This window comes from Harpegnathos saltator, unplaced genomic scaffold (genome assembly GCF_003227715.2).
Source record: "Harpegnathos saltator strain DR-91 unplaced genomic scaffold, Hsal_v8.6 scaffold155, whole genome shotgun sequence".
Taxonomy (NCBI): domain Eukaryota; kingdom Metazoa; phylum Arthropoda; class Insecta; order Hymenoptera; family Formicidae; genus Harpegnathos; species Harpegnathos saltator.
In genome coordinates, this window is record NW_020229934.1 from 164,690 (window position 1) to 192,470 (window position 27,781).

A 27,781-nucleotide genomic window follows, 5' to 3' on the forward strand; every position below is an offset into this window, starting at 1 on the left:
GATTCAACCGTGCAGTTAATGAATGAGATGCCGACGCGATGCCGATTGAGTATCTCGAGGACCGACGAGATATATTTCTTTTAATTACACGAGACGGAAGTGACGAGAACGTCGCGCACGGCTGCTGCTGATGGAATGAGGTCGAATACATGAGGTGCGCGAGTATTATAATACGAAGGGCAAAAAGTGTCGTCGCTCGCGAGCCGATCAACGCAATCGGCGCGATGTAAACATTGCGGGTCTCGGCGGCGGTTGAAGCAAGAGAGACTTGCCTTTGAGCGTCTCTTGTTTTCTCGAAGGTTTCGGAACGACGAGGGGAATGCGAGGAGGCCTTTCAACTGTACGCGACATTGATGCACTCTATTTATTGATTACTGAAAATAAAAAAAATTACTCTGTCGAAGCATCGGACATTTGTTAGCTTTATGTTAATTAAAGAGGAATGTATACGATTAGAAAATGTGTTAGCAACTAATTGTATAGAGTGTAAGTTGTGACGCCGTTTTCAGAGAATAATTAAAGGTCATGGTAGCGTTAAAGAATGGAATTTCATCCTATGCGAATTTAGTCGCGCTCTTATTAAATATTAGTCCTGTATAAAATGTCGTATTTAAAAGTATTGTTTCGCATTCACGAGATTTTGTCGTGAATTCTGCTCTCAGATTGGATCGCGGGTGTATACTTTTTAATGCGACGGGGAATAGAACGTGAAAATCTTGTATGCCTCCGAAAACGATTAGGAGAAGAAGTGAATATTTTTCAATACGAAAGTTCGCATTTAAAAATTATCGATTGCGATTGAATACAAGGCATATTTGAAACGAATTGAATCATTAGGCCTGTTCGTTTTGTCTGCACTGTTGAACTGGTGCAACAAGTTAAAGTGAGAAAACCTACGTTTGTCTCACTTTCACCCACGGTCGCGGACATAAAGGTTGTCACTTTTTTTTTAATGACTTTCGGAACGCATTCCGACTCGAGAAAGATGAGAGAGCTGCTGCTCCGCCTGCGGAACACGCCTACGCAGTAAAGCCAGCGGCACACGATACTTGTTTTTGTGCTGGATTGCTTGCTGAATGAAAATATTGCGTTCTGATTGGTGCATTTCCATCCATCTTCGGAAATGCACCAATCAGGACGCAGTATTTTCATCCAGCAAGCAATCCAGCATGAAGATAAACATCGTGTGCCGTTGACTTTACTCACAACGAAAGGCGAGAAATGAAATATACGTGGTATGACATAAGTATGTCAACAATTAATGGGTGCATTCAGTATTACAACCGCTCACTGAGCTCTAAGTGAGCTCTTGCATCTGATTGGTGTATATTTTTAAATCTAAAGGCTCGTCTACAATAGCTGTAAGAGTAAGGCTGTAAGGCTGCAACGTAAGCTGTCAGCGAATGAAAATATTTCATTTCGTGCCTTGCAACCTTACAGCCTTAAGCTAAAACTCCATGCATGCGGTGAGCTCCGGCAAACGGCTGCGGTGACCAATCAGGAGACAGACGCATGCCGGAGCTTGCCGCAACCGGACTTGCGCCTCCCTCCTGATTGGTCACCGCAACCGTTTGCCGCAGTTCACCGCATGCATGGAGTCTTAGCTTTACTCTTACAGCTAATGTAGACGAGCCTTAAAGGAATATACCAATCAAATGTAAAAACTCATTGAGCGCTCAGTGAGCGGTTGTAGTACTGAATGCACCCAATGGTTGCGTTCAGAAAACAAAGCGCTCAGTGAACGCTTTGTTTTCTGAACGCAACCAACGGCTGCATTCAGTAGACTCAACAGTTAGACAACATTACTAGATTTGCCACTGAATCTCGCTCCTGATTGGTAAATACTTCTGGGTCTATGAAGAATCTAAAAGAATGCTCCAATCACAGTCAATAATCACTAAGCGCTCTCTGATCACTTTGTTCTACTGAACGCGGTCGTTGATATGCACGGTTATGCAGAGGGCGCCTCACACTGGGCTCGGCTAAAAGTGGCCCGTGACCTCTCTCCTTCTTCTTTCTGATATGGGTATTGGTCTTGGGGAATTATATTTAGGGAGGAAAAATTTTTTGGTGACGTTACAGATGTCATTCGTCGATGGTTTATTCATTTTCATCTTTTGACAGAGATGTTGATGGTTGCGTTCTGTCTGACGTTGATACTTTTGTCATTTTTGTTAATCGCACGTAAATTATATCTGCAACGATTCAAATGCAGCAAGAATATTTGCGTAGTAGTACTCGGCGATGTCGGCAGAAGTCCCAGAATGCAGTACCATGCGATTTCTTTCGCCAAGCAAGACTATGTGGTAGATATTATAGGTTATCCCGGTTCGACGCCGATGCAGGAAATCAGCGAGAATGCTAATATATCGGTTCATTATTTGCAGTCTCCACCTGAATTGCAAAACAGTATGAATCGAACACTTGATGCACTTTTGTGTCTATTATATTGATATGTACATTGATATTAATAACGTCACGTTTGTAGGATTACCACGTCTTTTAAGTTACATAATCAAAGTATTATGGCAAACTGTGAATCTTCTTTGGTTATTAATTCGCAGACCAATACCTCATTCATTGATAATGCAGAATCCACCTGCGATACCAACAATACCAGTAATCTGGTTTTATTGTGTCCTGATGGAAGTACAATCTATAATTGATTGGCACAATTATGCACATTCAATTATGGCACTAAGCTTAGGGAAGAATCATGCTTTGGTCAAATTGGCAAAACTGATTGAAATGACAATTGGTTGTAGAGTAGGACTAAACATGTGTGTCAGTAAAGCAATGCAGAAAGATTTGAAAGAAAAATGGAGCATTAAGTTAGTATTATTCACATATTTTTCCTAGAATATATGAGAAATTTTATATTTATTTGAAAATTGCTTGAACTGAATATTAGAAATTGTATAATAGAGATATCAATTGATACATCTTTTCTTTCATGATGAAATCTTGTATCCATTATAGGGCAAATATCCTGCATGATAGACCAGGGGATCAATTCCACCCAATATCTCTGGCAGAAAAGCACGAATTTCTGCTGAAGTTAGCTGAAGAATATGATGTATTTAAAGGTTCTAGAAAGGACTCAAGTATTTTTACTGAATGCTCATCAAATGGTGTGCATTTATCACCAAAGAGACCTGGATTTATCGTGTCCAGCACTAGTTGGACAGAGGATGAAGATTTCTCCATACTGTTGAATGCATTACAAGGTGCATTTATCTGCTGCAATTGAATAATTACAAATACAACAGATACAAGATAACATTAAAAAATCTGTATTGTTTTTACAGAGTATGAAAATGCATGTGAAAATAACGAATTAAATTTGCCAGACTTGATTTGTGTGATAACAGGTAAAGGCCCATTAAAAGATTTCTACATTGCCATAATTAATCTGAAGAATTGGAAACACGTTAAAGTGGTGACACCGTGGCTCGAGAATGAGGATTATCCAAAGATACTAGGTATCATATTATATGTTTACACGCTACCGCGATTTCATTTATATATATTATAAGTTTAAATATCTGCCAATCTGCATACAGCCAGCGCGGATTTAGGTGTATGCCTTCACATCTCATCCAGCGGATTGGATCTGCCGATGAAAGTGCTCGACATGTTCGGTTGCTGCTTGCCGGTCTGCGCGTATAATTACGACTGGTACATTGAATGGATACAATAATTTGCACACACAGAATGAAGTTTACGATGTTATCGTTATAGCAAATTGTGTCATTAAACGCGTGTCTCTTTATGTTTATAGTTTGTCAGAACTGGTGCAACACGAGGAAAACGGATTGGTGTTCGCGAACGAGAACGAATTGGCGCAACAATTGAAGACATGGTTCCAAGATTTCCCTAATAACGAGATGCAGCAACAACTGGAAAAGAAGTTTCGACACAACTTAGGTGCGTTGCATCAATTCCAATGGCACACTAATTGGTTAGTTGTATATAACAAACTGTTCTCTTGTTTCCGGCAGTGATCTCCTCTGTATTTCATTTTATTTTGCTAATATATTTTCTTTCGTTTAACCAACGCTTCATTATCTTCCTACACTGATATTATCCTAAAACCGCATCTGTGATAATGAATATTATTTATTTCGTTAATTTATATCAAATATATACTTGGCCATACTCACGTGCTTGTATGCGTGTGGTTACAACACTATATAATTTCAATTACATAGTATACAATTAAAAAGTAAGTCAATGACATCACAAATACATATTCGACATCGAATTTATAAATGTGAAAAATTCTACGGTGTCAGCGAATGCGTTGCGATCATGAACTCCGTTAGATTTTGCTCATTTATCCGCGTTTATCGCGTCTATCAATTCGATGAACAGCATACTCCATTCTGCGTGATATATTTGTCTGATTAAAAGTAGAAGCACACCAGCCGGCCAAAACTCAACCGAGTTCGTTCAGGCGGATCTTACTTTTTAGGCTGTGCAAGGAAGAAAATACGAATATATAAATCGATTGTACGGCATAAAAAAATTCGAGCGAAATACATGACTCAGCCATCAATATTATGTATTAATTTTCAACAGGATTTTGAAAATCAATTATACTGGTCCTGAAGCTTATGACTCTATTGCTCTTCAAAAACTCTAATTTTTTTCTTATATTTCTAATTTACTATATTTTCAACACAAATACCAAGTCTCATGATACATCCTCTATATAAATTATTTCTAAACACACAAACACAAGGCACGCACCTGGTGTTGCGTTTCTTTTTTTATTATCTTAACTCTATGATATACAAAAGGATGTATGATCTTTTCTGAGAACAAGATCTTCATTCACACAAGATTCAATATCTTCACGAGTTATTCTGCTCAAAGCAACAACGAAGATTGATACTCTCATGAAACATGAGGTATGTAAATCAGGTACACAGATGCTATTTAAACTAAAAGCCGCTCTATCTCCTGTTGTATGCCGTTGATCTGCGGTTTTAATTGCGAGCCTTCGTTGACTGTGATGGAACAGGCCACTACTGGCCTGGAGACTCCACAGGCTCGTCCGAGGGCTTGTTTACTTCGCACGAACACGTAGGGCACATTCTTATCCTCGCAGAGCAGAGGTAGATGCAGCAGAATCTCCAATGGTTCAGCGTCCGCAGCCATCACAATAAATTCGGACAAGCCGCGATTCAGAGTCTTGGTCGCCTCGTTTGCTCCTTTTCGAAGCTGCTTATAATTCATCGCCTGCTGAACGAGGTTTAATATCTTGCCGGTGAGCGTGGCGTCCGCCAACGGATAAGCTTTGGGATTGACCTCGTCCGTCTTAATTAAAAAAATAATGATATCAGTGAATCTGAGTTAACTTAGCCAGGGAAACGATAGATAAGTGCTATTGTAACTTTGTTGCCGCAGAAGAAAGGAAAAGCATATGTTCACGATGAAACACGTGGGGAGGTTAACCTCAAAATAAAGCGGCGTACGGCGCAATTGAAACAGCAAGTACCACGGTATCACGATTACTCACCATCTTTTTTTCACGAATTAACGTATTATCGGAAATATGCCAGCTACAGTAATCGTCGATAACTCGACGGCCTCTCAGCGATTATTTAGTAAAAATCGCTTCACTGAGGAATAAACAGAACTCCGTTGTGCATCTACTCTCTCTCTCTCTCTCTCTGTTTCTCTCTGCCTCCACCTCTCTTTCTCTCTCGCGAACAATTGGTTTTGATGGCGCCAACGAATTTTTTCGTCTTTAATTGGCAATGCTGAGATACACGCGGTAAAATCGAAACCATCGCACGAACGAGATCGGTCTTGATTTTGTTGCTACTTTTTTACATTTTATTGTGATTATATATGATATAATTGTTCTTCTCCCAGGCGCAGGACGAAAGAGACTCACGCTCATGCGTTGACTAACGTCATCGTTCGAGACTCCGTTCAACAATAATTGAATAATTAACAGTAACTTCTATTTCAATAAAACGAAGCAGGTGATATTTGACTAATAACAATATCAAATCGCCGAGTGGACTAGTCAGGATCTTGCAATTGCGCAGAAAGAGAAAGCTCCTGAGCTCGCGAACGCTTTAGGACAGTTACCTCGTGCATCTCGGCGGATCGGACGTAAAGAGAAAGAAAAGAAAAATCGCAAGGTGCAGATAGTGCAAATGGAACACTTGCGACTTATAACGATTTCGTGTATCGCGATATTGTTCTTGCCGAGACATCGCAGTTTAAACGCGATAAGAACATAACTAAAGCGATAAAGATTTTAATGACGGGCGGCGATGGTGATGCGTCATTCGTCTAACGAAACTCGCATTGAGAAGTGCTTCCACGCCCGTCATAATGGCGTTCACCGTGACGACGTTGATGCTGATGTTACTGTTGACAATATTATTGTGCCATCAACTGATCCTACCGACACAATGTTTGCTTACAGACATGAGGTTCGAAGAGGTGTCGAACGACCGGCCGATAATAGGTGAGTTCCCGCTAGCGCAGAATCATACGAATAATCAAGTGGATTTTCGTTTGAGAGAAACAAGATCCTGTGATTCATCCTCGCAAGAATCGAGCAAGCGAGTGAGTTCGAAATTCGATGAGAGAGCGTCTTCGAATTCGATTTAAATTTATTGTTTACATTACGCGTATCGGGAACCGAGTCGTATGATTATGGATTGTATAATAAACAGAGATGTGCGTGATAAACCGGTCGCGTGAAAAATTACTCCGAAATGATGCTTATTGAGAGTACTCGCGCGATATCTGGCGCTGATAATCGCTTTTGCTGAGATCTACTGTATGGATAATTTGGGATAACGGAGATATTGTGTTTGTACACGCACGAAATAATAATAGAACGTGTTTGCTTGCGAGGTGTTCTAACGCAAGAGATAGATTACAACTTGGATCGGAAATACCCCGGACAATATCACAGCTACATCGCCGCGTCGTATGTGAAGTTCGTCGAGGGTGCTGGTGCTCGACCCGTTCCGATCTGGTAATCACCGTGAAACTATTTACCGTTTGTTACTTCATTGCTTCTTTCATTTATTTGGCGAACTTTGGTGCTTTCCCTTCTTTCTATCCGCCTCTTCCCCTCTCTTTACTTTTTCTCAAAACTCTCAATGTATTCACCATCTAACTTTGCAGGATCGGTGAGAACAATTCGTACTATGAAGATATCTTAAGCAAAGTGAATGGGTACGTAGCGCGAATATGTACAATAAATGAACCAATAATCGAAGAGTTTTATCTTGTTTCTTTCTTCTTAGAACTTCTTCCTTTTTACACAAAAGCGTCACGAGACGTAGCGTTTTATTCGGGGTACTGAGAACGAATAGATTATTCTCTCGTACAGATAGTTTTAGTACACTGTTTCTTTTCTTTTGTATAAAATTGTCTAGATGAAGGAGTTGTCCATCTTTAAGCTTTTATTCATGCGACTTTGTACACGGAAAATAACTTTTTTTAGAGTCCTGTGGCCGGGAGGTGCAACATATTTTAATCAGCGTGATGGATACGCCGATGCAGGCGCCGCAATTTACAGGTCGTTAGACTGAATTAAGAATAATCCGTAAGATTTGCATCAGATGATGCGGATGATTTTTTATCTGCTCGTTAATAGGATCGCGAAGAAAATCAACGACGAAGGCGAATATTTCCCGATACTCGGCATTTGCCTCGGCTTCGAGCTGCTGACGTACGTTGCGGCGAATGGTATTGAGCATAGGACTAATTGTTCCAGTCTCAATCAGCCACTTCCGTTGGAATTCAAGCCTAGTAAACTTATTTCTTAAAAAAAAAAATATATATATATATTATATCTTAAAAAAAGCAATGTTCACACCTGTGACACTCAGTTGTAGAAGTTCTCGTGTTTATTAAAAATTTGTTAAGTTCTACCGTAACTTTTTTATCTGTTAATCATTCGAATACTAATTAATGCTGTTGACATAGTACGTATCGTTCAAAACTTATCGTACAAATCCTATGATTTCTACAACTAAAAATCACCTAAATGAATTTTTCTTAACATGTGCCATTGTTTTTTATCTTTTTGTATGTCTGGTCTTTCCTCGAAGGATATTAAATATATAGATTTCTTTTTCAGACTTTAACAAAAGCAATTTGTTCAAACATGCTCCATTGGACATCGTGGAGATTTTGAAACTAGAACGCGTTACGGCGAATTATCATCAATTTTGCGTCACAGAAGAGGTATTTTCTTATTGTAGACTATTGATTAAAAATCTGGATTCAAATAATTAACGTACACATTGGTCTTCTCATTAGTCGTACGAATAATTAATATTATCGCGGCGTCGACTTTGTCGTTACGTATTTCAGAGTCTGCGCCGTGTCAACTTAATCAATGAATTTCGCGTGATGTCACTCAATCATGATAAACTAGGCCAGGAATTCATCTCTACGTTAGAGCATAAGAACTATCCGTTCTACGGTATGCAGTTTCATCCAGAGAAGAACATCTACGAGTGGAAGACCGGCAAGAATATTCCCCATGGAATCAATGCTACTCGAGTAGCTCAATATTTCGCCGATTTCTTCATCAATGAGGGTGAGTGACATCTCGTAGATATTCGACTCTTGTCGATTGAACGACTGCCGAAGCAACATACGTCGTACAATTCACTGTGTGAATGCACGTACGATCTTCATCTAATGCGTGTAGAGTAAAATCAATTTCTCTCTTCCTCCGCAGCTCGCAGAAATTCGCATAGATTCAGCACGCCGCAAGAGGAGGAACGTAGCCTGATCTACAATTATCCTGTCACTTACACAGCCCCGCAGGGCTCCACGTATCTACAGTGTTATATGTTTAAGAAAAATGACCGCTCGTTTTGCAGGAACGGTCTGTGATATACGTAAGCTTGGAGTGAATTTTATTCTTAAGATAGAAATGTCGTTCTTTTTCACAAATACAAATGTCATCTCCTCGTTTGTGTATAATATAAAGTAATTTTGTAAATGTGTACGGCGCGCGCGCGACATATCGACATACAAAACTATCACCCAGTAATCGTGTGTGAATCTTTACGAAACAATATTGTTGTTATTGTTACGACACGACGAATGACAGCACTGGGGGACGTACACAACAAACAAAAAGATAGTACGCGTAATTTCCACATTTAACATAACACCAGTGTATATTGTGTCACAACTGGGATACATAATATTACAATGGTGCATAATAAAATTCTATACATATTTTGTTCTATCTAAAGTAAATCATATTTACTCATATTTCTCGCTCGCTGTCGCTTTCTCTCTCTCTCTCTCTCTCTCTCTCTCTCTCTCTCTCTCTCCCTCTCCCTCCCTCCCTCCCTCCCCCTCTCCCTCTCTCTGTCTCATTTCCATCGCGTTTCTGCTCCGAACCAAAGTGTCCTCATCGATCGATCGATCCACATGTGCGGTGAATATCATATCTCGTTCGACGAGAGCAAAGAGATGTGTGTATTTTACGTAAAACACGACGATGCGTAATGTAACGACACCGTTTCGTCGAAATAATGCCGATGCACACCTCGACTCAGAGACGGAAACGTCTGGACCTGGCGCTTGCTGACGTTCTTCTCTCATCTTTTTAAACAAGCACGAAACTAAACCTCTTAAAAGCACGAACCAACTCTTAGTTTTTATTCTTGTAACGTATTATAGTATTATCATTAATAATAATTAATAGTAATTCATATAAACATTATTTCTATCTTTATTCCTGTTATATGTTATATAATGTTGTTTCTCATAAGGATGATGCCGAGGTCAATATAGCAGACAAGTCATATTTTTTTTTATCCCTCCCGTTCTCTACCTTCCTCCCCCTTTCACTCTTTACATATCTCTCTCGTTGGAAGTACATTTCCCCTCCCTCCGAGGAAAAATGGGTTTGTGGTCGTGTTTGCCCCCCTGGTGGTGATTAGCTCACCTGTGTATGTTACACAGTATATATACATAATGTATATAAGCATGAGCAATATATATATTATACATATATATTTGTCTATCCCGTATAAGTGTACGAGAGATTTCACGATGGATCATTCCCTTCTCCATCTTTTATCGTCAACTCTCTCGCTCTTTCTCACTTGTTTTTTTTTTGTTTTGTCCTCCTGAGGATATAACAAAGATCTACGTATCTTTTCTTATGATCGATGCTGTTTATGAGGTTGACCCTGCAATACACTCAAATTTTGCCCCGGTTTCATTACTTTAAATAGTAAGTATGATATATATCTCTATCCGCTCGAATATACTTATATAGTAATATATATATATATATATGTATTTATATATATATATTTATATATATTCGAGATTGCGCCACATCTCGAATATCTCTCCCGTTACATATGAGCGTATGCGAATACGCGTTTTAATAAATCTCCTCTTTATGTGTAATGCCTATTTGTGATATATATTTATGTACTATTAGTATTATACATAATTATATTTAGCGCAAACAGCTGCAACAGCGTGACGATCGGGCTTACGATCTCATCCTCATTTCCTGAAAGTCGCTCTCTGTCGCAGTTGCAAATTCCTACGAAGAAACTCATCGACGACCACTCGCGATGCGACCGCAGCCACGTCGCACTGTCGCTTCCTCCTCTTACCATTTCTCTTTACTTTTATCTTAACGGTAAATATGAAATACATGGCCTTATACGACGATCGCTTAGTGTTGTAGTGTTTCTACCTCTCCCCTCAGTGGCGAATGATATCAAATCGGAATCGTGAACCATTGCGAATTTAGAGCAAGAGAACATAAAAACATGTGAATCCATTATTCTTACATTACATGTCAATTAGGGACTTTAATCCACACGAACCACTATCGCTTTTAATCCTTTCGCTATGACTCTGGCCGATAAAAACGACCACACACAGACCGATACAATAGCTTTAAACATATATTAAGTTATACCATTCTACAGCTCTGTTCGTAAGAAATCTATACGGTCGTTTCTTATCGATCGATTATAGTCGTTCTTAGTACTTAAAGGAAACGACAACTACAGACATTGTTGGTAGCGCAAGGATTAAAATTTGCAAACATGCAGCTCGTGGTACATTTAAGGTCCGGTATCAGTGGTAATCCGTTATTTGCAGATGTCTGTCTCTGTCTTTCAGGCGGCTGAGCCATATTGCACTCCACCGTAACAGCTAATAAGATTATATTCGCTAATAACTAAGTGAAAGCATAAAAATATCTACAACACAAATTCCCGCCCGAGAAAAATCTAAGGATTTCTAGCTATGCAAAGGCGCACACTAACGAGTTAGACCATTCGGTTACTCGTACATATCGACAACTTATATTGCGGCAATTCCGGGAAAATATTTTAATCATAATGAAATCGTTAGGACTAGTATGTATAAGTATGTAATTATTGAAAAAAGCAATGTGCTTGCCAAACTTATATGAACATTCATAATTTTTCTCGTGATTATTATACTTATAATACAGAGTCTAATGAAATCGATGGTACAATTAAATAAGTACTTGACTTTCCATATAAAGATAAAGCGTTAACACGAGAAATCAATTTTTCGTGAGATTCGGCTTTTGAGAAAAATAAAAGAATAATTTTTTTCATATATATTGGTAATAATCTAATAGCAATTTTTATTTATTTATTGGGTCCAAAATAAATTAACGATCATTACAAATGTCGTAACCCTAACTGAAAAAAATAGAAAAATAGAAAAAAAAGATAATCTTATCTTTTCTTATATCAGCAGGATAAGATATGTTATCCTTCCTAAATATATCATAAATAAATAAAAAGTTTACAAACTAATAAATTTTATATAGAAACAAACAAAACTTGTATAAATAAATATTCAATATTTCTTATTATTATTTAATTATGATTATATGAATCAATGTTACTATACAGGGTGATCCAAAATTCCCGCATTCGGAGTACAGGACATGATACTTTATGCTAAAATAAACAACTTTTTCCTTAAGCAAAATTGCGTTCAAGTAATTTTTTGCAGGAGAACGTGTTAAAGTTAATGAATAAACGTTCTTGTCCATGTAGCGTTCAGGACCGGCGCGCGCGCCTCACTCGCGTATACCTAGTCAGTGACTAGTATTTATAAGTAATGTTAAAACGCTCATATGGCTCTATTGCGATTAGTTTACATCTTAAAACTGTCCTTAAGACAATCTTAAATAATAAGAATCAACTAGGAACAATATCGGAATTTGACTTTCTTCCGTATTGTATCGCTTAAATAATGAAAAGTTAATAAAATAACTACTGCTTTTATTTCTTACGTAATAAATAAATAAAAAATTGTCTGATTGCAGAATATCATCTGAAAATAAAAACAAATGTAAATAATAATATGCTTTGCGAGTTGTGAGATCCCGATATTGTTTATAGTTGATTCTTATTATTTAAGATTGTCTTAAGGACAGTTTTAAGATGTCGTAAACTAATCACAACAGAGCCGTATGAGCGTCTTAAAAGATTACTTATGAATACTAGTCACTGATTAGATACACGCGAGTGAGGCGCGCGCGCCGGCCCTGAGCGCTACATAGACAAGAGCGCTTATTCGTTAACTTTAACACGCTCTTCTGCAAAAACTACTTGTCGGACGCAATCTTGCTAAAGGAAAAAGTTGTTTGTTTTAGCATAAAATGTCATGTCCTATACTCCGTATGCGGGAATTTCGGGTTATCCTGTATATTGATTGATATTAATATTATATTCCAATATATTTTTTTATTAGCGTTCTCATAGTCTCGTTAGGAAATTTTATCTTACTTTAAGTAAAGAATCGTCTTAATTTCAGTGTACCATCGATTAAATTATACTCTTGTACGAAAGTACACCTATAAACATTGAGCCCATCCCAACTGCAAAATTCAAAATACCACTCCGAATCTGAAATGAAACCGCCACCGAATTCCTACAAAAAAAAAAATAATAGCGTAATTGATACGTTTCCTGTAACGCATTGCAGCAAAATTATGCTGAGGTCAGTAACTAACGTCAAGTAACGCTGGTCACGACTGTTAATCGCCACTATATTCCCACGTCGTCACTATACTTTGATTTGTATTTGAAAAATCGCCCGTGACGCCGATTTCAGCAAATGTTGCCGGACAGCATTTCTCAATCGTACTCGTGCGAAATCAAAATATTAATTATAATTCAATGCAAATTCGTCGTGAACATTGTAATTAGTGCCTCTTTGTTAAAATTACGCGACGAAAGGTTACTTAAAAATACGTAAAATTATCGCGCTCTGCCTGTCGCATATAGTTATAAAGTTGTCTCTGGGACATTACAATCCTCTTGCACAGATTTGGAACGTATTATACGCATTACAAGATCGTTACCACAGTCGACATACTTATCAAGTACAAGCATAAATAAGCAAAACCAAACTTTGGAAAATACACCATGCTTGTCGCGAGAAACAATCGATGTTCGAATTGCGCGCGTACAGCCATTGTACACCGTGTCGTTCCAAGTCTTTTTAGCAAACGAGAATGATGTGTACGTGTGTGTGTACGTGTATGTGGTGTAGTTCTACTGTGAGAGAGAGACTCCTGTTGCTGTCGCTGCGATCGCGAGTGCAGATGCATCCACGCAAAACACCGATGATCCTCGACGACGACGTAATAATCCATTGTGATCCAATAGTCTTTGCGAGGAAACGATGAACGGCGCACAATTACTCCTTTACGATTCTCTTCGACACAGTCGTATCTTAAGTATTACGCGCACATATATGTGTATATATATATATCACGCACAAGTATTCAGCTTCAAATGCATGCTCTCCTCCTCCTCCTTCTCCTCTTTCTGCTTCCTCTTCTCCTCTCCCATCACCAATCTCATCCATCTTTTTCTCTTCGTATTCTTTTCCTCTGAATTTGGTTTTTTTGTCCTGTTTCCGTTTCGTTTATTTTCTTTTCTTTTCTTAGTACGACGTCAGTACGCCCGGCGGAGTGGGCACGACTACCGTGTGCTGCGGCACTACCGGTGGCGCCGGCGGTGCTAACGGGTGTCCCACAAGTACCGCCGCTGCCGGTATCGGCAGAACGCCAGACTGCGGTATGGCCGACGGGGTGCTGACCTGCGTCGGCGGCCCTTCGGCCGCGTGCTTGCGCAAGTGTCTCAGCATATTGCCCTTCTCGACGAAGGTCTTGCCGCAATCCGGGCAACTGTGCGGTCGCTCGTCCGAGTGCGAGCGTCTGTGCGAGACCAAGTGTCCTTTGCACATGAAATCTTTGGCGCACAGGTCGCAGCGGAACGGCCTCTCGGCGTTGTTGCCCTTATTGTGCGAGCGCATATGAAATAGGAGATTACCCTTCAACGGGAAACTTTTGCCACATTCTGTGCACACAAACGGACGTTCACCAGTATGGCAACGCATGTGATTCACGAGATGCTCCTGTAACAGAAAATTTGCAAGCACGTGAAGAATACTGCCGATTGAGAGACAAACGAGTAGATGAAGCTAACAGACTTGATCCTTCAGTTAAGAGCATCGTACATTTACTTTCAGCAAAGATTGATTTTACAGTGAAAAATGACGCAACGTAGCATTTTACAATGACCAATACGAAATCAATAAGTACTGATTACATTATTATGAGCATTGTAATTGCAAAAGACCGATAACAAATGAAGTTAAGATAAGTTATGACAAGTTTAAAAAAATAATTATGATAAAGCTTTTTTTATCGAAGATGCAAACGCAAATTTTATCTATCAATGATAACAAAGTCAATGAAGTCAACGTACCTTTCTTGTGAACGGCTTGGAGCACACGTTGCAACAGTGTGAGGAATCTCCGGTGTGCTGACGGAGATGATTATTGAGGTGTTCTTTCCTGGTGAACGTCCTCTGGCAAAACTCACACCTGTGTGGAGATTCGCCAGTGTGGATGCGCACATGATTCGTCAAATGCTCCTTACGAGTAAATGACTTGGAGCAGAAGTGGCATCGGTGTGGCGATTCGCCTGTATGTTGACGCACGTGATTGGTCAAATGTTCCTTCCGCGTGAAGGATTTGGTGCAATACTGGCACTTGTGCGGTGACTCACCCGTGTGCTGCCTGACGTGGTTCACCAGGTGATCCTTCCGCGTAAATGCTTTCGGACAGTATTGACAGCGGAAGGGCGTCTCCCCTGTTCAACATTTTACGAGTTCGCAACTTTTAAGAGAGAACCTTCTACAACGTTATTCGGAACGTGGTGTTATCCTGCACAAGACGAGTTTGCTCGACGCAACGCACGAAAAGGGCACGATATCGAATACATTTGTGCATTGCACATTCGTTGTGATGTAGTTGATTTAATTTTATCGTCATTCACGAGATTAGGAAATTAGATCGTTGATCGTCGAAAGATAAAAATGTTACTTTGTATATTTATATGCACAAAATATATATCGTAATTTAATATATATAAGAAATAACTTTATATCGAAAACTGAAGCATAAAAGAAATTTTAGTAATTTTAAGATAAAAAAAGAAGTTGTATGTAGTTGCGTGACTTGTATGTATGGTTTTTCTTTCTTTGTGAGATTTAAATGAGATTTAAATTATTATTATTATTAAACACTTTCAAATCAGGCATATACATTAATGCCAATAATATCATATCGAGGAAATTGGAGAGGGAAGATTGTCTGATATTATGAAAAATTTTTATTATCAGGAGAAATACTAAAGGATGTGTTAAAAAAACTGTATCATTGAATGTATTCGATATCGCCCTATTCTTATGCAGCATCAAAGAAAAATCAGCTTGTACAGCGACAGATTGCAATCTGTCTACACCAAAGTACTATAATTATAGTACTTTGACACTCTCTCGGTACACATCCTCTAATTTCATAAATCCGATATTGAAAGATGCTACTATTACTTTAAGCATGAAACTTTCTATTCCGCGATCTCATTGTATAAATAAATACATGTATCTTGATCTCTTCTCGAAATTCACGTTTACTATCAACTAAATAACACTCTATATAACGTTGAAATTAAATGGATCTCGAAACTCGTGTCGAGCAACGACAACGAGGTGAAGCTGATTGACGAGCAAAGGAATTATTTACAAGTCTCTATTGTGAAACACAAAACTCGACTGACAAGATTTTTACAAATGCGAAGGGGAATGCGAAGTAGTCGCGAACATATTGAACAAAAAAAAAAAAAATAAATAAATAAATACGAGCACGCTGAAATAACTGTTAGTAAGAGGCACGCATGAGAGCGGTGTATTAGGCAGAACAGCAAATGTTTGTAAAAGGGTGGGCAAGGGGGGATTCTATGATGATGTGGGGGATCCCATGATGATCAGATCGAGTTAAACGTGATGTGATGGTCAACGTTAAAGAGACGTACGTACGACGAACGACTGTATATGAGTGTCACGGTGAAAATTCACGGCGATTCACCCTCTAAAACAATACGATTAATTCCCATGCAAATGTCTGATTGTCAACTAAATACGATAATACACATAAACACGACGTCTCCCCTCTGGACGAATTCATCAACGGCAGAATCCTTAGGCGAATTAGAGAGACAAGAGGGGACGAAAAGCGATGAGACAGAAATACAGAGAGATGTAGTTACCTCAATGTAGTTCTTGAGAAAATGGCAGAGTTCTCGCGACACTCTACATTCAATTGCGACCGAGCCGAGTCCCTTCAACGTTTCCACTTAATCGTCGGTTCAAGAGAGATTGAAAATTGAAAACGGGAGAAGAGCGTGACGTAGAAGTGGCGAACCGCTTCGACATTCTGTGTCTCGCAAAGAAAGGATGATGTCCGAATTCGTCAAAGATTCTGCCGCTTAAAGAGCAAATTCGACGGGGAGACGAGGTACCTCCGGACACGGAAACTAGAGAACGAGATGTGACAAAACCGGAAGCGTGATGCTTCCGTGATGCGGAATGTGTGCTTTGACTCGCGTTTGATCCAACTACCTAAGATACTCTAAGTGACACTACGTACAGAATGACTCTCGCAATTGCTAATCGATCTCTTAATTCTATAAGAGAGACTGAAATCCGTCCCTCTTTCCCTCTTTCTCCTCTCTTCTTTCCTTTGTTGCTCCCTCACTCTCTTTGCCTTTCTATACACGTATATATGTATATACATATAAATAGACCACGAAAATACAACTACTCTTAATAGAGACAAAATAGATAAACGATTATCGGTTGCCCGTGAAGTGAACATCTGCCAACCGCTCTCACCTGTGTGTTGGCGGATGTGGTTAACAAGGTGTTCCTTTCTGGTGAACGATTTGGAGCAGAAGCCGCATCGGTGTGGAGACTCACCCGTGTGCTGGCGAACGTGGTTGAGGAGATGCTCCTTTCGCGTGAACGTCTTCGAGCAGAAGTCGCAGCGGTGCGGCGTCTCGCCCGTGTGCCACATTATGTGGTTCGTGAAGTGCTCCTTCCTCGTAAACGACTTACCTGCATGGGACGGCAGCGTACGAACAGAAAAAACCAAAAACAAACGCATTTCAATTATATTGCGAGATGTGAGACGCGGATCTGGCGGGGGGGGGGGGGGGGTTGGTCGCGCTACATGTACAACTTCGCTTTTCTTTATCCTATTTTTCTTTTTTTCTAGCGAACACGCGCGTGGGACGATTCCAAAATGGACTATTGATCTGTGATAATCGCAGTGCGACGGTAAATGCAAATGAAGGAAAAATGCACGGTTTAATCGTTTGTACTTTGCGCCGATAGATAACGACGAGCTTGCTGCGCAAGCAGCAGAGGAATGCTTCGCCCTTTACATCGTGTAAGTCTTCGCAAAAAAGTTACACGAATCATGAAATCATCTTTCTCGCGAAAAAGCGCGCGCGCGCGCGCGCGCGTGTGTGTGTGTGTGCGTACTTTGTTGCACGAAATCGCGGCGGAGAGCGAATTCCCTCCTCGAAAAGTGACATCGGACGCGGTCAACGTGCATCTGTATGTATACAAGTATCACGTGACATGTATATACCGGCGCGCATGCTTGCAACTCTGTTGAACGAAAATACAAATTTCGAATTTCCCACTTTGTGAATTTCGCCTCGTCCGCACGGCGATCGTGGGAGGATCAGCATACGGGTGTCACTGTCGTGTCGCTCGATCGCTTCCTCGACATGCAGGGCGTCGGTACGCGCGAATGCGACGGCACTTTGTGGCAAGGTGTCCGATTTGTTGCAACAACCGTGCGAAGGGCGAACGGAAACGCGGCGACGGAGTTCGCCGGCAGAGCTCAACGGCAGCTCTCGACGAGCATCGCGGTTGCGACAAACGCAGAAACCCGTAGAGGATCCGGCTCTCGAGCGTCGTTGCAATTACGCATCCAAACAAGAGCAACGAAATTCCGTCTCGAGCGACGCGGCAGGATCGAGTTCACTCCGACTCGACACAGACAGCACAAAGAGTCGAAGGCGCCGCGGCAAGGACGATGCATTCCGACGCGCACAGCGGTCGGGCGGAAAGCCGCGAAACAGGCTGTCGCGCAATTAATTGTCCGGGGCCGTTCAATTGGCGCATGCAAAAGCGAGAAATACACGAAGAGCAGACTGGCCGCGATTGGTGAGAAGGGAGAGTGAAAATGACGAAAGGAGTGCGATAGAGCGAACGAGCGAGCGAGCGAAGGAGGGCCAGCGGAGAGTTTCGATACAAACCGCTCAAATTTACGAAATAGCAAGTCATGCCATCACAGTTCACGGCCAGACGTTGGGTGCGAAATAAAGGGCCCCTTGTGGTATGGAGCCGGCCGGCCGGAGGCTCGCGCGATTCCCGAGGACTGAAGAGAAGGAAAAGGGGTCCCGTCCGCGCGAGCGGGTAGAGACGGGCGGGAGGGTGAGCGCACCGACACGATTCTAAGGTTAGAGGGGCGCCTCTTCCTCCGCGAAGGAATGCGCACGACCCGCGCCGCGAGAGAGGAGAGGGACGGGCGGGCTACTCGCGATGCGCGATCAATTCTCGCGAATTTTATTTCACCGTCGCCGCGCCGGGTACGCGGCGGCGATGGTGGTGGTGGTGGTGGTGGTAGTGGTGGTGGTGATGGCGGTGGTGGATGGTAGAGGTGGTGGAAGCGATGATGGTGGTGGTATAGTAGAGAGGTAGTGATGGTGGGGTGGTATGGCGGTGACGATGGTGGTGGTGGTGGCGGAGGTGGTAGCGGAGGTGGCGGCAACTGCCGCTGCTGCTGCAGCCACGACAGCCGCTCATCACAGTACATTCGACGTAACTTCGCGTCGCGTTTATAGCTTGTGACGCGCGTGTGACTCGAGAGGGGGAGAGAGAGAGAGAGAGAGAGAGAGAGAGAGAGGGGGGAGAGAGAGAGAGAGGGAGAGAGAGAGAGAGAGAGAGAGAGAGAGAGAGAGGGAGGGGGAGAGAGAGAGAGAGAGAGAGAGAGAGAGAGAGAGAGAGAGAGAGGAGAGAGAGAGAGAGAGAGAGAGAGAGGGAGAGAGAGAGAGAGAGAGGGAGAGAGGGAAGGGGAGAGAGAGAGAGAAACAGAGGAGGGGGTGAAGAGGGGGAGGGAGAAGGAGAGGTTTGTCAAATCCCATCGATCGTCGGTAGTAGCGACGAATGCACGCGTGCACCACGCGATCGCGAGTGACTGTCTTGGTCTTTTTGAGGTGGAGAGATTGCAGATAGGGGTGGATGACGGATATGCTATTCGTTGAGCCTCCCGTTCTGGTCTTGCGGAGTTTTAGTCTAGTTCGTGATACAGGATATCATGGGGCGCATCAATAACGATTGAGAGTCGGTTCCAGGTGAATTTGCGGAAACGTATATGTACAGGGGACAAAAAAGCACAGAGTGCTCCGAAGCTTACAATGCGTTCTCTGGAATATGTACACACTGTATTGATCCTGACGTCATCGCGAACATAAATTAAAGAGGAGTGTCCTATTGAGAGAAACAGAAAATGAAATTTGTTGAGCGAATGATGAAACCCTTCGTTTGTCCTTTGTGTGTGGTGGTATGCAATTAGAAAAGATCTTACTTACCTCGTGAGAACTTCACAAATTAAACCGTCGTCGATCACAATTTATGACAAATTGTCGTCATAATTGCCGTGTCAGCAAACATATCACTGGCGAGGGCCAGTTCGGTTATAGTGTTCTTTGTCGCAAACTTTATCGCAGAACACACAGGTCGCACGGTCATATAATTCAGTAGCGTAAATACTAAAATGACGCTGACTACGAACGTGTTACTTTCACGAAGCGAGTATTGAAATACCAATCATATGGAAAATGTGCCGAAAAAAAGAAGATACAATTGCGCTTCAATTGGAAATACTTCTGGAATCGTCCCATTGAATGTCGTAGTTCGTTTCGAATTGTTTGAATTTTACATCGATAAAATTGTGCTAACTCTTAATCTTTCATCCGAATTAATCTCAAAGTAACGACTCGTCACTTCAATCGCGCGTTTCGACGCAGGTATATGTAAGAAGCGGAGCTCAGATGTCGTGTAGGACTTACCGCATATTTCACAACGGAACGGCGTGTCGTTTGTGTGCGAGCGCATGTGGTTAGCAAGGTGCTCTTTGCGCGTATACTTCTTGCCACAGGCTGTACAATGGTGAGGCGTTTCTCCTGTATGCCACATAACATGGTTCATAAAGTGTTCTTTGCGAGTAAAGCTCTTCTTGCAAATATCACATCGATGTGGAGTCTCACCAGTGTGTTTGCGAACGTGATTTACCATGTGTTCTTTTCGGGTAAATGTCTTCGAGCAAAATTGGCATCTGCAACATAATCGTGTCGCATGTCTCGATTTATCCTCGCGTTACTCGACAGAAAGACAAGAACAAAACAACACGGTAATTTCTAACAAGTGCGAAGCCAATTCGGCTTCCATTCAATGTCACTGTTTAATAATATTAATGCGCAACAACAATCTTTCATATTACTGGTGAAGTCCCTCTCATCTCGCTCATCTACCGACCACCTTGGTTCCATTCCACTTACGTGAACTATGCACGAGTAGACTTACCGATATGGCGTCTCGCCAGTGTGGCATCTGGTGTGGTTATCCAAATGTTCCTTGCGTGCGAAGCTCTTGCCGCAAACCGTGCAATTGTACGGCTTGTCAGTGGCGTGTCTCTTCATGTGACGCTCGAGCGAGGCCGCGTTCGCGAAAACATGAAAGCAAACTGTGCAAGTGAACATGGATCCACCCAAGTGGCACTTGCCGTGACGCGTTAGGTCGTTCGCATTCGAGAACGCCTTGCCGCACACCTGGAAGAAATTTATTATTGGTCGTTCGATGGGTGCATTCTGGACAAGTCGACGCGCACGACGAACGACAAGCGGCTCAGAGCGCATTACGTACCTGACACGTGAACGGTTTTCTCTCTGTGTGGTATCTACGGTGTACGATCAATTGATAACGAAATTGGAAGATCTTGCCGCATATTTCGCAAGAGTGGCTGCCGACTGACACGGGCGAGGCGCTCGGGCCGGGCGTCGCTTCGCCGTCGCTCGACTTAATGTCGAACTTGTTCAGTTGGACTTGTTGCACGATCGGCGTGCCATTCTGTATTGTGGTAACTGTTTGTGTAGGCACGGTGCTACCTACTAGTGTCGTTCCAGCGGCAATTTCGCTCTGCAACTTGCCGAAGACCTCGTGATACGCCAACAGCTGGTTAATATCCTCGACGTTCACCTGCGACGAGGAAGCGAAGCGCGTTAAATGGGCTGTGTATTCACCGCTCGAACTTGCAACTGACCGTTGTGGCGGTGGCGAGATTTCGTACCTTGTACATATTCTGCACCATCTCGACGCCAAGTGTTTTCGCCAGGTCTTGCTCATTTCCAGCGCTAATCTTCACGACCGAGCCATCCGCCGTTCTCACGTCCATCATGTGTCCACCTGGCTTCAAGTCAGGAACTTGAAACCTAGACCAGAAACATAGAATTGCATTAGTACCTCATGCCGTGCGCTCGTTTCTTTGTCATTTCTCTTGTTTGCAGGTAGTGTTACGATTTCTGACCGAGATAAATGACTGAGAGAAAGAGTATCGGCGCACCAAGTTCCAATGTAATTTTCTTTGTTACCCGATATTCTCCCTTCTCGGGAAAGCCCACATTGTTCACGTTCACGGCGACAACTTTTAGATTTGTTAAATTTGTGCGGCTCATAATAATTGCGAAGCGAGAAGGTGACGCGGTATTATTCCATGCGATTAATACCAGACCAATGAATATACATTGAGGTTTAGTAAATATTTCATACCTGTAGAAACACAGAGAACTATTTTAGTGGTGTAAGTACACGCCCTTTGTACATTAGAATTCGCCATGTAATCGAAATCACGGAGTCTCACGTAGACTCAAGGACGTTAACATTGTCGGCTTAACAATGGAAACTAAGTGCTTCTCGAGACACCTACTGTGTCATATTAAGTTGCCGCAATTCCTTCTCCTTCTCGGGCTTCTCAGAATTGTTTTGGCTGCCGCCCTCGGTAGTGGAATTGCCGCTGATGTTCACCCCGATTTGCTGCTGCTGCTGCTGCTGCTGTTGCTGCTGCTGTTGTTGCTGCTGCTGCTGCTGTTGCATCAAGCTCTGTTGAAGATCTTGCGGTGGTTGTAATTGCAGATCGCATTGAACTTGACAGTGAACCTGATTGTCGCTGCAGCGTTCGGTGGTACAACTGCCGCCCTCGTCCTTGACCTTGTTGTCGTCTCGCTGCGCGCTCTGACTGTGTGCGGTCGGTCCATTGTTCTGGGCATTTTGGTGATTCTGCATCTGATGATGGGAAGACTGCTGCTGCTGCTGCTGCTGCTGCTGCGGCGGCGGTGGCGGCGGCTGCTGCTGCTGTTGCTGCTGCTGGTGCAGCTGCTGCTGTTGCGCCTGCATTTGCTGTTGCATTTGTGCATGCGCGGCCTGCAGGTGACTAACGCTCGCTGGGATATGTGCGCCGTCTAAGTTCAGGCCAGGTAGAGATACCGGTATCTGTCGAATAAAATACACACGTACGGTCAGTTATCACTTTTTGCTGCGCCATTCTCAGCGATGATCGATCACGAGTAAAGAATTGGTAGCTTATAGGTGAAATATCACAATCGGCCGACTTGATATCTAAGAAAGTAAAGTCTCCTGAGCATTCGTTTCCTCTCTACTCTACCCGTGAGAATGTATGTAATATTAACGAAAAATCTAATCTGCAGACGCAAAGTACAAGATAACAGAGCGATAATTAAAGCACCTCTTGTACACGAACTGGCAAACTGTGTACGGTAGAGTCGCAAAGTAAAAATACTCTATACGAAGTCACGACAAAAGCGCAAGTTCAAATTAAAAACGGCGAAATTCGAGTGGTATTTCGCACATTGGTCGGTCACACAGCTGTCGCTTGGTCTCATCAGATACACTAATCGTAGGAAAGTATTGCATGTTACCGCAAGATACGTCCTGCGACAGCGTGTGCGTATACCAACTTTGGATCACAAAATAGTGATCGGCAACGAATCGTGTCTAACTCGAGTATGTTTACGTAACATCGACAAAACGTGCCTCTACATTGACAAACCTGCGGATTCGAGGACAGGGAACTGTGATGGCTGCTGCTGCTAACCGAAGGTTGATGATGATGATGCGGTGCTGTCGACTGATGATGCGAGCTGGAAGTCAACGCCATTTCCTGGTTCAGTGAAGAGGCTGGCTCTTTGGAGGATGCCTCTCCACCTCCACCACTCCTATGCGAGGAGTTGTGGTGGGAATGGTGGTAGACCGAGACCTGAGGTAGCGGTCCGGGAAACAGATTGGTGAGGACCCAATACTTAGCTACCGAGGAGGCTAACGCTACGGCTGTACCTACACGCAGGTCCGCGGACGAATGAGGGGTACTCCCTACATTGCCAAGGCTGGTCGCGGTAGCCAAACCACCTGGGTATGAAGGACGACCACTTTGACCCGCGTTTACATCCTACCGATATACATTCAGACATTTGTACAACATTGATAGAGCATGCAGCGGCATGCACCAGGCCGAAATCCAATCGACAAATGCGCCACTTTCGGGTACGGTATCTTCTCTAGGGCGTTATACGAAGAAGGCTGTGTATTTAAGTATATCGAGAAAGAGAGATAGCGAGCACGTGCTACGATATTTAGTGTTCTGTGTTATATACAGTGAGCGATATATCGGAAAAAAGGCTCTATACAAACTGTCGAACTATACAAACTGACTGTATGTGTGTGTGTGTATGAGTCTCTCTGCTCTTAAGCTCGCCAAAGTGTATGCTAAAGTGTCTGTTAGAGAATTCAATGAGTACGAATATTATGTAAAGAAAGCGGTGTTAGAGAGTCACAAGAACACAGAAATTCAAGCGTAAGCTGTCTTACGTGTAATATACCGCAAGCATTTCTAAACTAAGAGCTACAAGTTGCATTGGTCGAAAGGACTAACTAAATTATAATACAGAGGAAAACAGTATAATAATATAACGAAATTATATTACATAATCATAATCATAAATAACAGGGAGAGCGTGTAAAATTTAATACAAGAGAAACTTATCCATGACATGTTGCAGTCTGACCAAATGTTATCGGATAAATATTACTAAAGTTTCTCAGAACTAATGTATCTCAGAAATGTACACGCATACATATGTAAAATCGTAAATCTAATCCAGCGTAGAACACAAGTGTCATTATAAACTAAAAGATAAAATAATCAAAGTTGTTAAGAAAGCCCATTATACAAATGTCTCAATATATCTAACATTAGCACAGCGCATCTGTGCGGTGGTCATTTGCGCATTTGTAGTTTGGTTTTGTAGCCTGTTTGCGACTGGAAGGTACCTTACCTCTTGTTGTGCCTGCGTAGTCGCTGGCAATGCATGCTGCTCACTATTCATCTTTGTTCACTGAAGGATATTAATTAAATGTTTCTCATATACTTCATTGTTCATCCTGCAAGAAACATTAAAGTAACATTAGTATTTGTTTGTTGCTACATCGTATCATATGGGTGTTCTTAATGCTACTTTTGTGACCCAAAAGCAATATTCCACTGGGGCTAGCACTAGATGGCATAACCCCTTTCAAGAAGTTTAGCATTAGCTTTTGTTATCGCTACCTCACTTCTCGCGCAATTTCATAAATTTTAATTCATACATGGTTTTATCCTGTGCATATGGTATGCTAACGAGAATTCCAACGAGCGTTGGGGCCGACGGATGTAATAAATATTGACGATTTCTACGATCATAAAAACAGTTCGAGATTCTCGTCGAACGTCATCGTATCGGGTCAGACAAATCGCGACAACGAGCTCGAGCGAGCTTCTAGTCATTCACGTAATCATCGGTCGTACGAAATTAGCGCGCACGCTAATTAAATAACCGCGGTAGCCGAGCCGTCGCGACAATTTCTGTTCAACAATATCGATTCGCGGCATACCGAAGTGCGCACCATATTGTTATCAGGAGGCATTCCGTAGGTGCCCATGTCGATGCCCGCAGCACTGATGTCCACGTGAACATCTGAAAAAGCGCGGTTCCGCGGCTCGCAATTCCGCCCGACGTAACCTTACGCCGTCGTGGCGCACAACGACGACACGTTCGCACGGTGGCGGCGGCGGCTGTTGCGCCATTGAGGAGCGACCGACTGGCGCGACCGTTCGTTTAACCTCGACGAGCCGACCGCGCCACCGAGTCACGGCGATGGAAACGCCGTGCGTAATCGCTATCAGTAAATCCGCGTAAACACATTTGGTCGAGTGGGTGGGCGAACGGATGAACGAACAACCGAAGAGAGACGGAAAAAGCTGTTCTCGACACAACGCGCTGAAAACAGATATTTTAACCTCGCGGTACTCTTTCCTTAACGGGCATCTCATTCGTTCTTCCGCCCGCCCGCCCGCCCGCTTGTTCGTTCGTTCGCTCACTCGCTCGCTCACTCGCGCGAACAGAAGAGAAGAGTGAGTCATCCGATATACGGCTACGATACGGCGAACGATACAGCGCGACAAAGGCGCGACCGTCAGCGAGTCATGACGGCCAGCGAGAAAGAAACGATCGGTCGCGTAGCAGCGGCGCGGGCGAGCAACGATAGCAACAGCAGCAGCAGCATCAGCAACAACCGCCAGATACCGTCGGCGGGAACCCATTGCTGGGTACCATATTCCGCCGTCGTGTGCGACATATGACGCGTCATTGTGACCGTTTGCTGACTAGCTGACTGCTTGATTGGCTAACTGAGCTGATTAGCTAGCTCGCTGGCTGGTTAACTAGCTAGCTGGCTGGCTGGCAACAGATAGACAGGCAGGTAGGCAGGTAGGCAGGCAGGCAGGCAGGTAGGCAAGCTGGCTGTCTGTTCGACTAGTTGGTTCGTTCGTTTATTCGCTCGCTCGCTTGCTCTTTCGTTCGTGTGAGCAACGGGGACAAGGGGCCAACAAGATGGACGTGCCTTGCGGACTCGGGGCGAGGGGGATATGGACGCGCGGTGTGGCGCGGAGCGGCGCGTCGCGGCGCAGCGCGACCGCCTGATTCCGCACCGTCAGGAACGCGAAGGAAATAGCGAAGCGGGAATACGATTGAGACTCACGTGGTGCACGGTGCCGTTGGCGGTTCTCGCATCGTCGTTCCTCGTCGGCTCCGTGGCCGCCTCCTCCTCGCCTTTGCGCCACACACAGCGGGACGGGGAGACGCTCGTCCCGTCTCGCACGGCGCGCGCGAGGGGGAGGGGGGATCAGGGGCGTAGAGGGGAGGGCGGCAGACGGCAGGCCTGCCTCTCTCGCACCGTCGCTCGCGCTCACCGCCGCCTCTCTCGACGTCTCACCTCGCCACGGCCGCCCACAAGCAAATCGCCGATAATGGCCACGCTGCCTCGTCCAGCGTCTTCTCGAGTACCGCGACGGCCGACCCGACCCGGCCGGGACACGGTGCGCCGCTTTTTGGCCGTGTCCGACGTCAAGCCGCGCGATAATTTCACGGTAACGTCGCCGGCGAGGCGCGATACGTGCTCGCGGTTTCACAGAAAATACGACGACTGTCATGGCGTCCCTCGCCCACCCCGCAGGAACTTACGCGCGCGGGGGGCATCACCGGACCGAGCGCATCCGGAGTGATTGGGACGTCGGGTGGCTTTCACTCGACGAGCGACTCGACGATGGCATAAAATCACCGGTCGCAGGCGTCTCGTGGCGAAATTATGCTCGGATCATTCGTATTTGGCCGTGAAATGTAACCGGCTGGCCGTTATCGTTGCAACGAGGCTGCGCGCGCAGCCGATAGTCGCGCGCGTGTTTCGCACGCTTCCGGTGGCGGGAAAACTACGCGATTATGAAAGCGCGTTAGTACACTGTTCATTGATCACTTTTCTCTTGACTGCGCTCTTTCGCAGTTTCTACATTTCTTTTGAATGAATGTATGTTGTTGACAGAGAATAGAAATCGAGTGTATAGATTATATACGTGAGTATAACTATATTGAAAAGTTATACATATATATATATATATATATATATATATATAATCAGAATACAATAGTTACTTTTCACAATAGAGGAGCTAATTGTACGAAAAATTGTTTAAATTTGCGTTGGATAATAAAATATACTTTGCAAAATACATCTGATCAAAAATCTCTTCTTACAAACTACATTTGAGGTGTTAAATGATAAATATTTGAAAGACAGGATTGCCATTGTTAAGTTTGTCTCAAGTTTTTTGTAAAAGAAATTAAATTTCAAACTTGTCACAAAAAACTCATGATTCCAGAAAT

At 43.2% G+C, this 27,781-nt stretch overlaps 3 protein-coding genes across 15 annotated transcripts; 1 reads left to right on the top strand and 2 right to left on the bottom strand.

The window, feature by feature from the left end:
• The first annotated feature begins 2,038 nt into the window (after positions 1-2,038).
• Positions 2,039-9,023, top strand: LOC105183269 (chitobiosyldiphosphodolichol beta-mannosyltransferase). 2 transcript variants are annotated; one of them, XM_025296672.1, is made up of 14 exons: positions 2,039-2,409; positions 2,489-2,831; positions 2,980-3,227; positions 3,372-3,482; positions 3,564-3,678; positions 3,782-3,927; positions 6,449-6,490; positions 6,886-7,009; positions 7,162-7,212; positions 7,484-7,558; positions 7,637-7,791; positions 8,123-8,229; positions 8,359-8,587; positions 8,732-9,023. In XM_025296672.1, exons 1-14 carry the CDS (start codon positions 2,127-2,129, stop codon positions 8,887-8,889), a joined length of 2,187 nt encoding a protein of 728 aa, XP_025152457.1. In that variant the 5' UTR covers positions 2,039-2,126; the 3' UTR covers positions 8,890-9,023. The 2 variants fall into 2 exon arrangements, with proteins under 2 accessions (XP_025152457.1, XP_025152456.1); XM_025296671.1 differs by having other exon boundaries at positions 2,040-2,409; positions 3,309-3,482.
• hoip (NHP2-like protein 1 hoip) lies at positions 4,317-6,442 on the bottom strand. 2 transcript variants are annotated; one of them, XM_025296673.1, is made up of 2 exons: positions 6,106-6,442; positions 4,317-5,322 (listed from the first exon to the last, which is right to left on the bottom strand). In XM_025296673.1, exons 1-2 carry the CDS (start codon positions 6,112-6,114, stop codon positions 4,942-4,944), a joined length of 390 nt encoding a protein of 129 aa, XP_025152458.1. In that variant the 5' UTR covers positions 6,115-6,442; the 3' UTR covers positions 4,317-4,941. The 2 variants fall into 2 exon arrangements, with proteins under 2 accessions (XP_025152458.1, XP_011139566.1); XM_011141264.3 differs by lacking the exon at positions 6,106-6,442 and adding an exon at positions 5,525-6,088.
• A 4,894-nt stretch (positions 9,024-13,917) lies between the features above and the next one.
• On the bottom strand, positions 13,918-27,080 carry LOC105183272 (zinc finger protein 271). 11 transcript variants are annotated; one of them, XM_019841447.2, is made up of 12 exons: positions 26,604-27,043; positions 24,863-24,968; positions 23,869-23,976; positions 23,581-23,787; positions 22,441-23,003; positions 21,805-21,946; positions 21,381-21,713; positions 21,042-21,286; positions 20,528-20,793; positions 17,277-17,498; positions 14,808-15,193; positions 13,918-14,454 (listed from the first exon to the last, which is right to left on the bottom strand). In XM_019841447.2, the coding sequence occupies exons 2-12, from the start codon at positions 24,911-24,913 to the stop codon at positions 13,981-13,983; spliced, it is 2,997 nt and encodes a 998-aa protein (XP_019697006.2). In that variant the 5' UTR covers positions 24,914-24,968; positions 26,604-27,043; the 3' UTR covers positions 13,918-13,980. The 11 variants fall into 11 exon arrangements, with proteins under 11 accessions (XP_019697006.2, XP_019697007.2, XP_025152452.1 ...); XM_019841448.2 differs by having other exon boundaries at positions 17,361-17,498; positions 23,581-23,976; positions 26,604-27,079; XM_025296667.1 differs by having other exon boundaries at positions 21,627-21,713; positions 23,581-23,976; positions 26,604-27,056.
• Positions 27,081-27,781: the final 701 nt, after the last annotated feature.

Excerpts from the sequence above, each read along its gene's own strand:
- LOC105183269 (XM_025296671.1), top strand. The coding sequence starts at position 2,127 with ATGTTGATGGTTGCGTTCTGTCTGACGTTGATACTTTTGTCATTTTTG. Across the intron at positions 2,832-2,979 it reads AAAGAAAAATGGAGCATTAA|GGCAAATATCCTGCATGATA; the intron begins GTTAGTATTATT and ends TATCCATTATAG. Across the intron at positions 8,588-8,731 it reads CGATTTCTTCATCAATGAGG|CTCGCAGAAATTCGCATAGA; the intron begins GTGAGTGACATC and ends CTTCCTCCGCAG.
- LOC105183272 (XM_025296666.1), bottom strand. The coding sequence starts at position 24,913 with ATGAATAGTGAGCAGCATGCATTGCCAGCGACTACGCAGGCACAACAA. Across the intron at positions 23,004-23,580 it reads CCCTGTCCTCGAATCCGCAG|ATACCGGTATCTCTACCTGG; the intron begins GTTTGTCAATGT and ends TTTATTCGACAG. Across the intron at positions 15,194-17,276 it reads CCACATCCGCCAACACACAG|GGGAGACGCCCTTCCGCTGT; the intron begins GTGAGAGCGGTT and ends AATGTTGAACAG.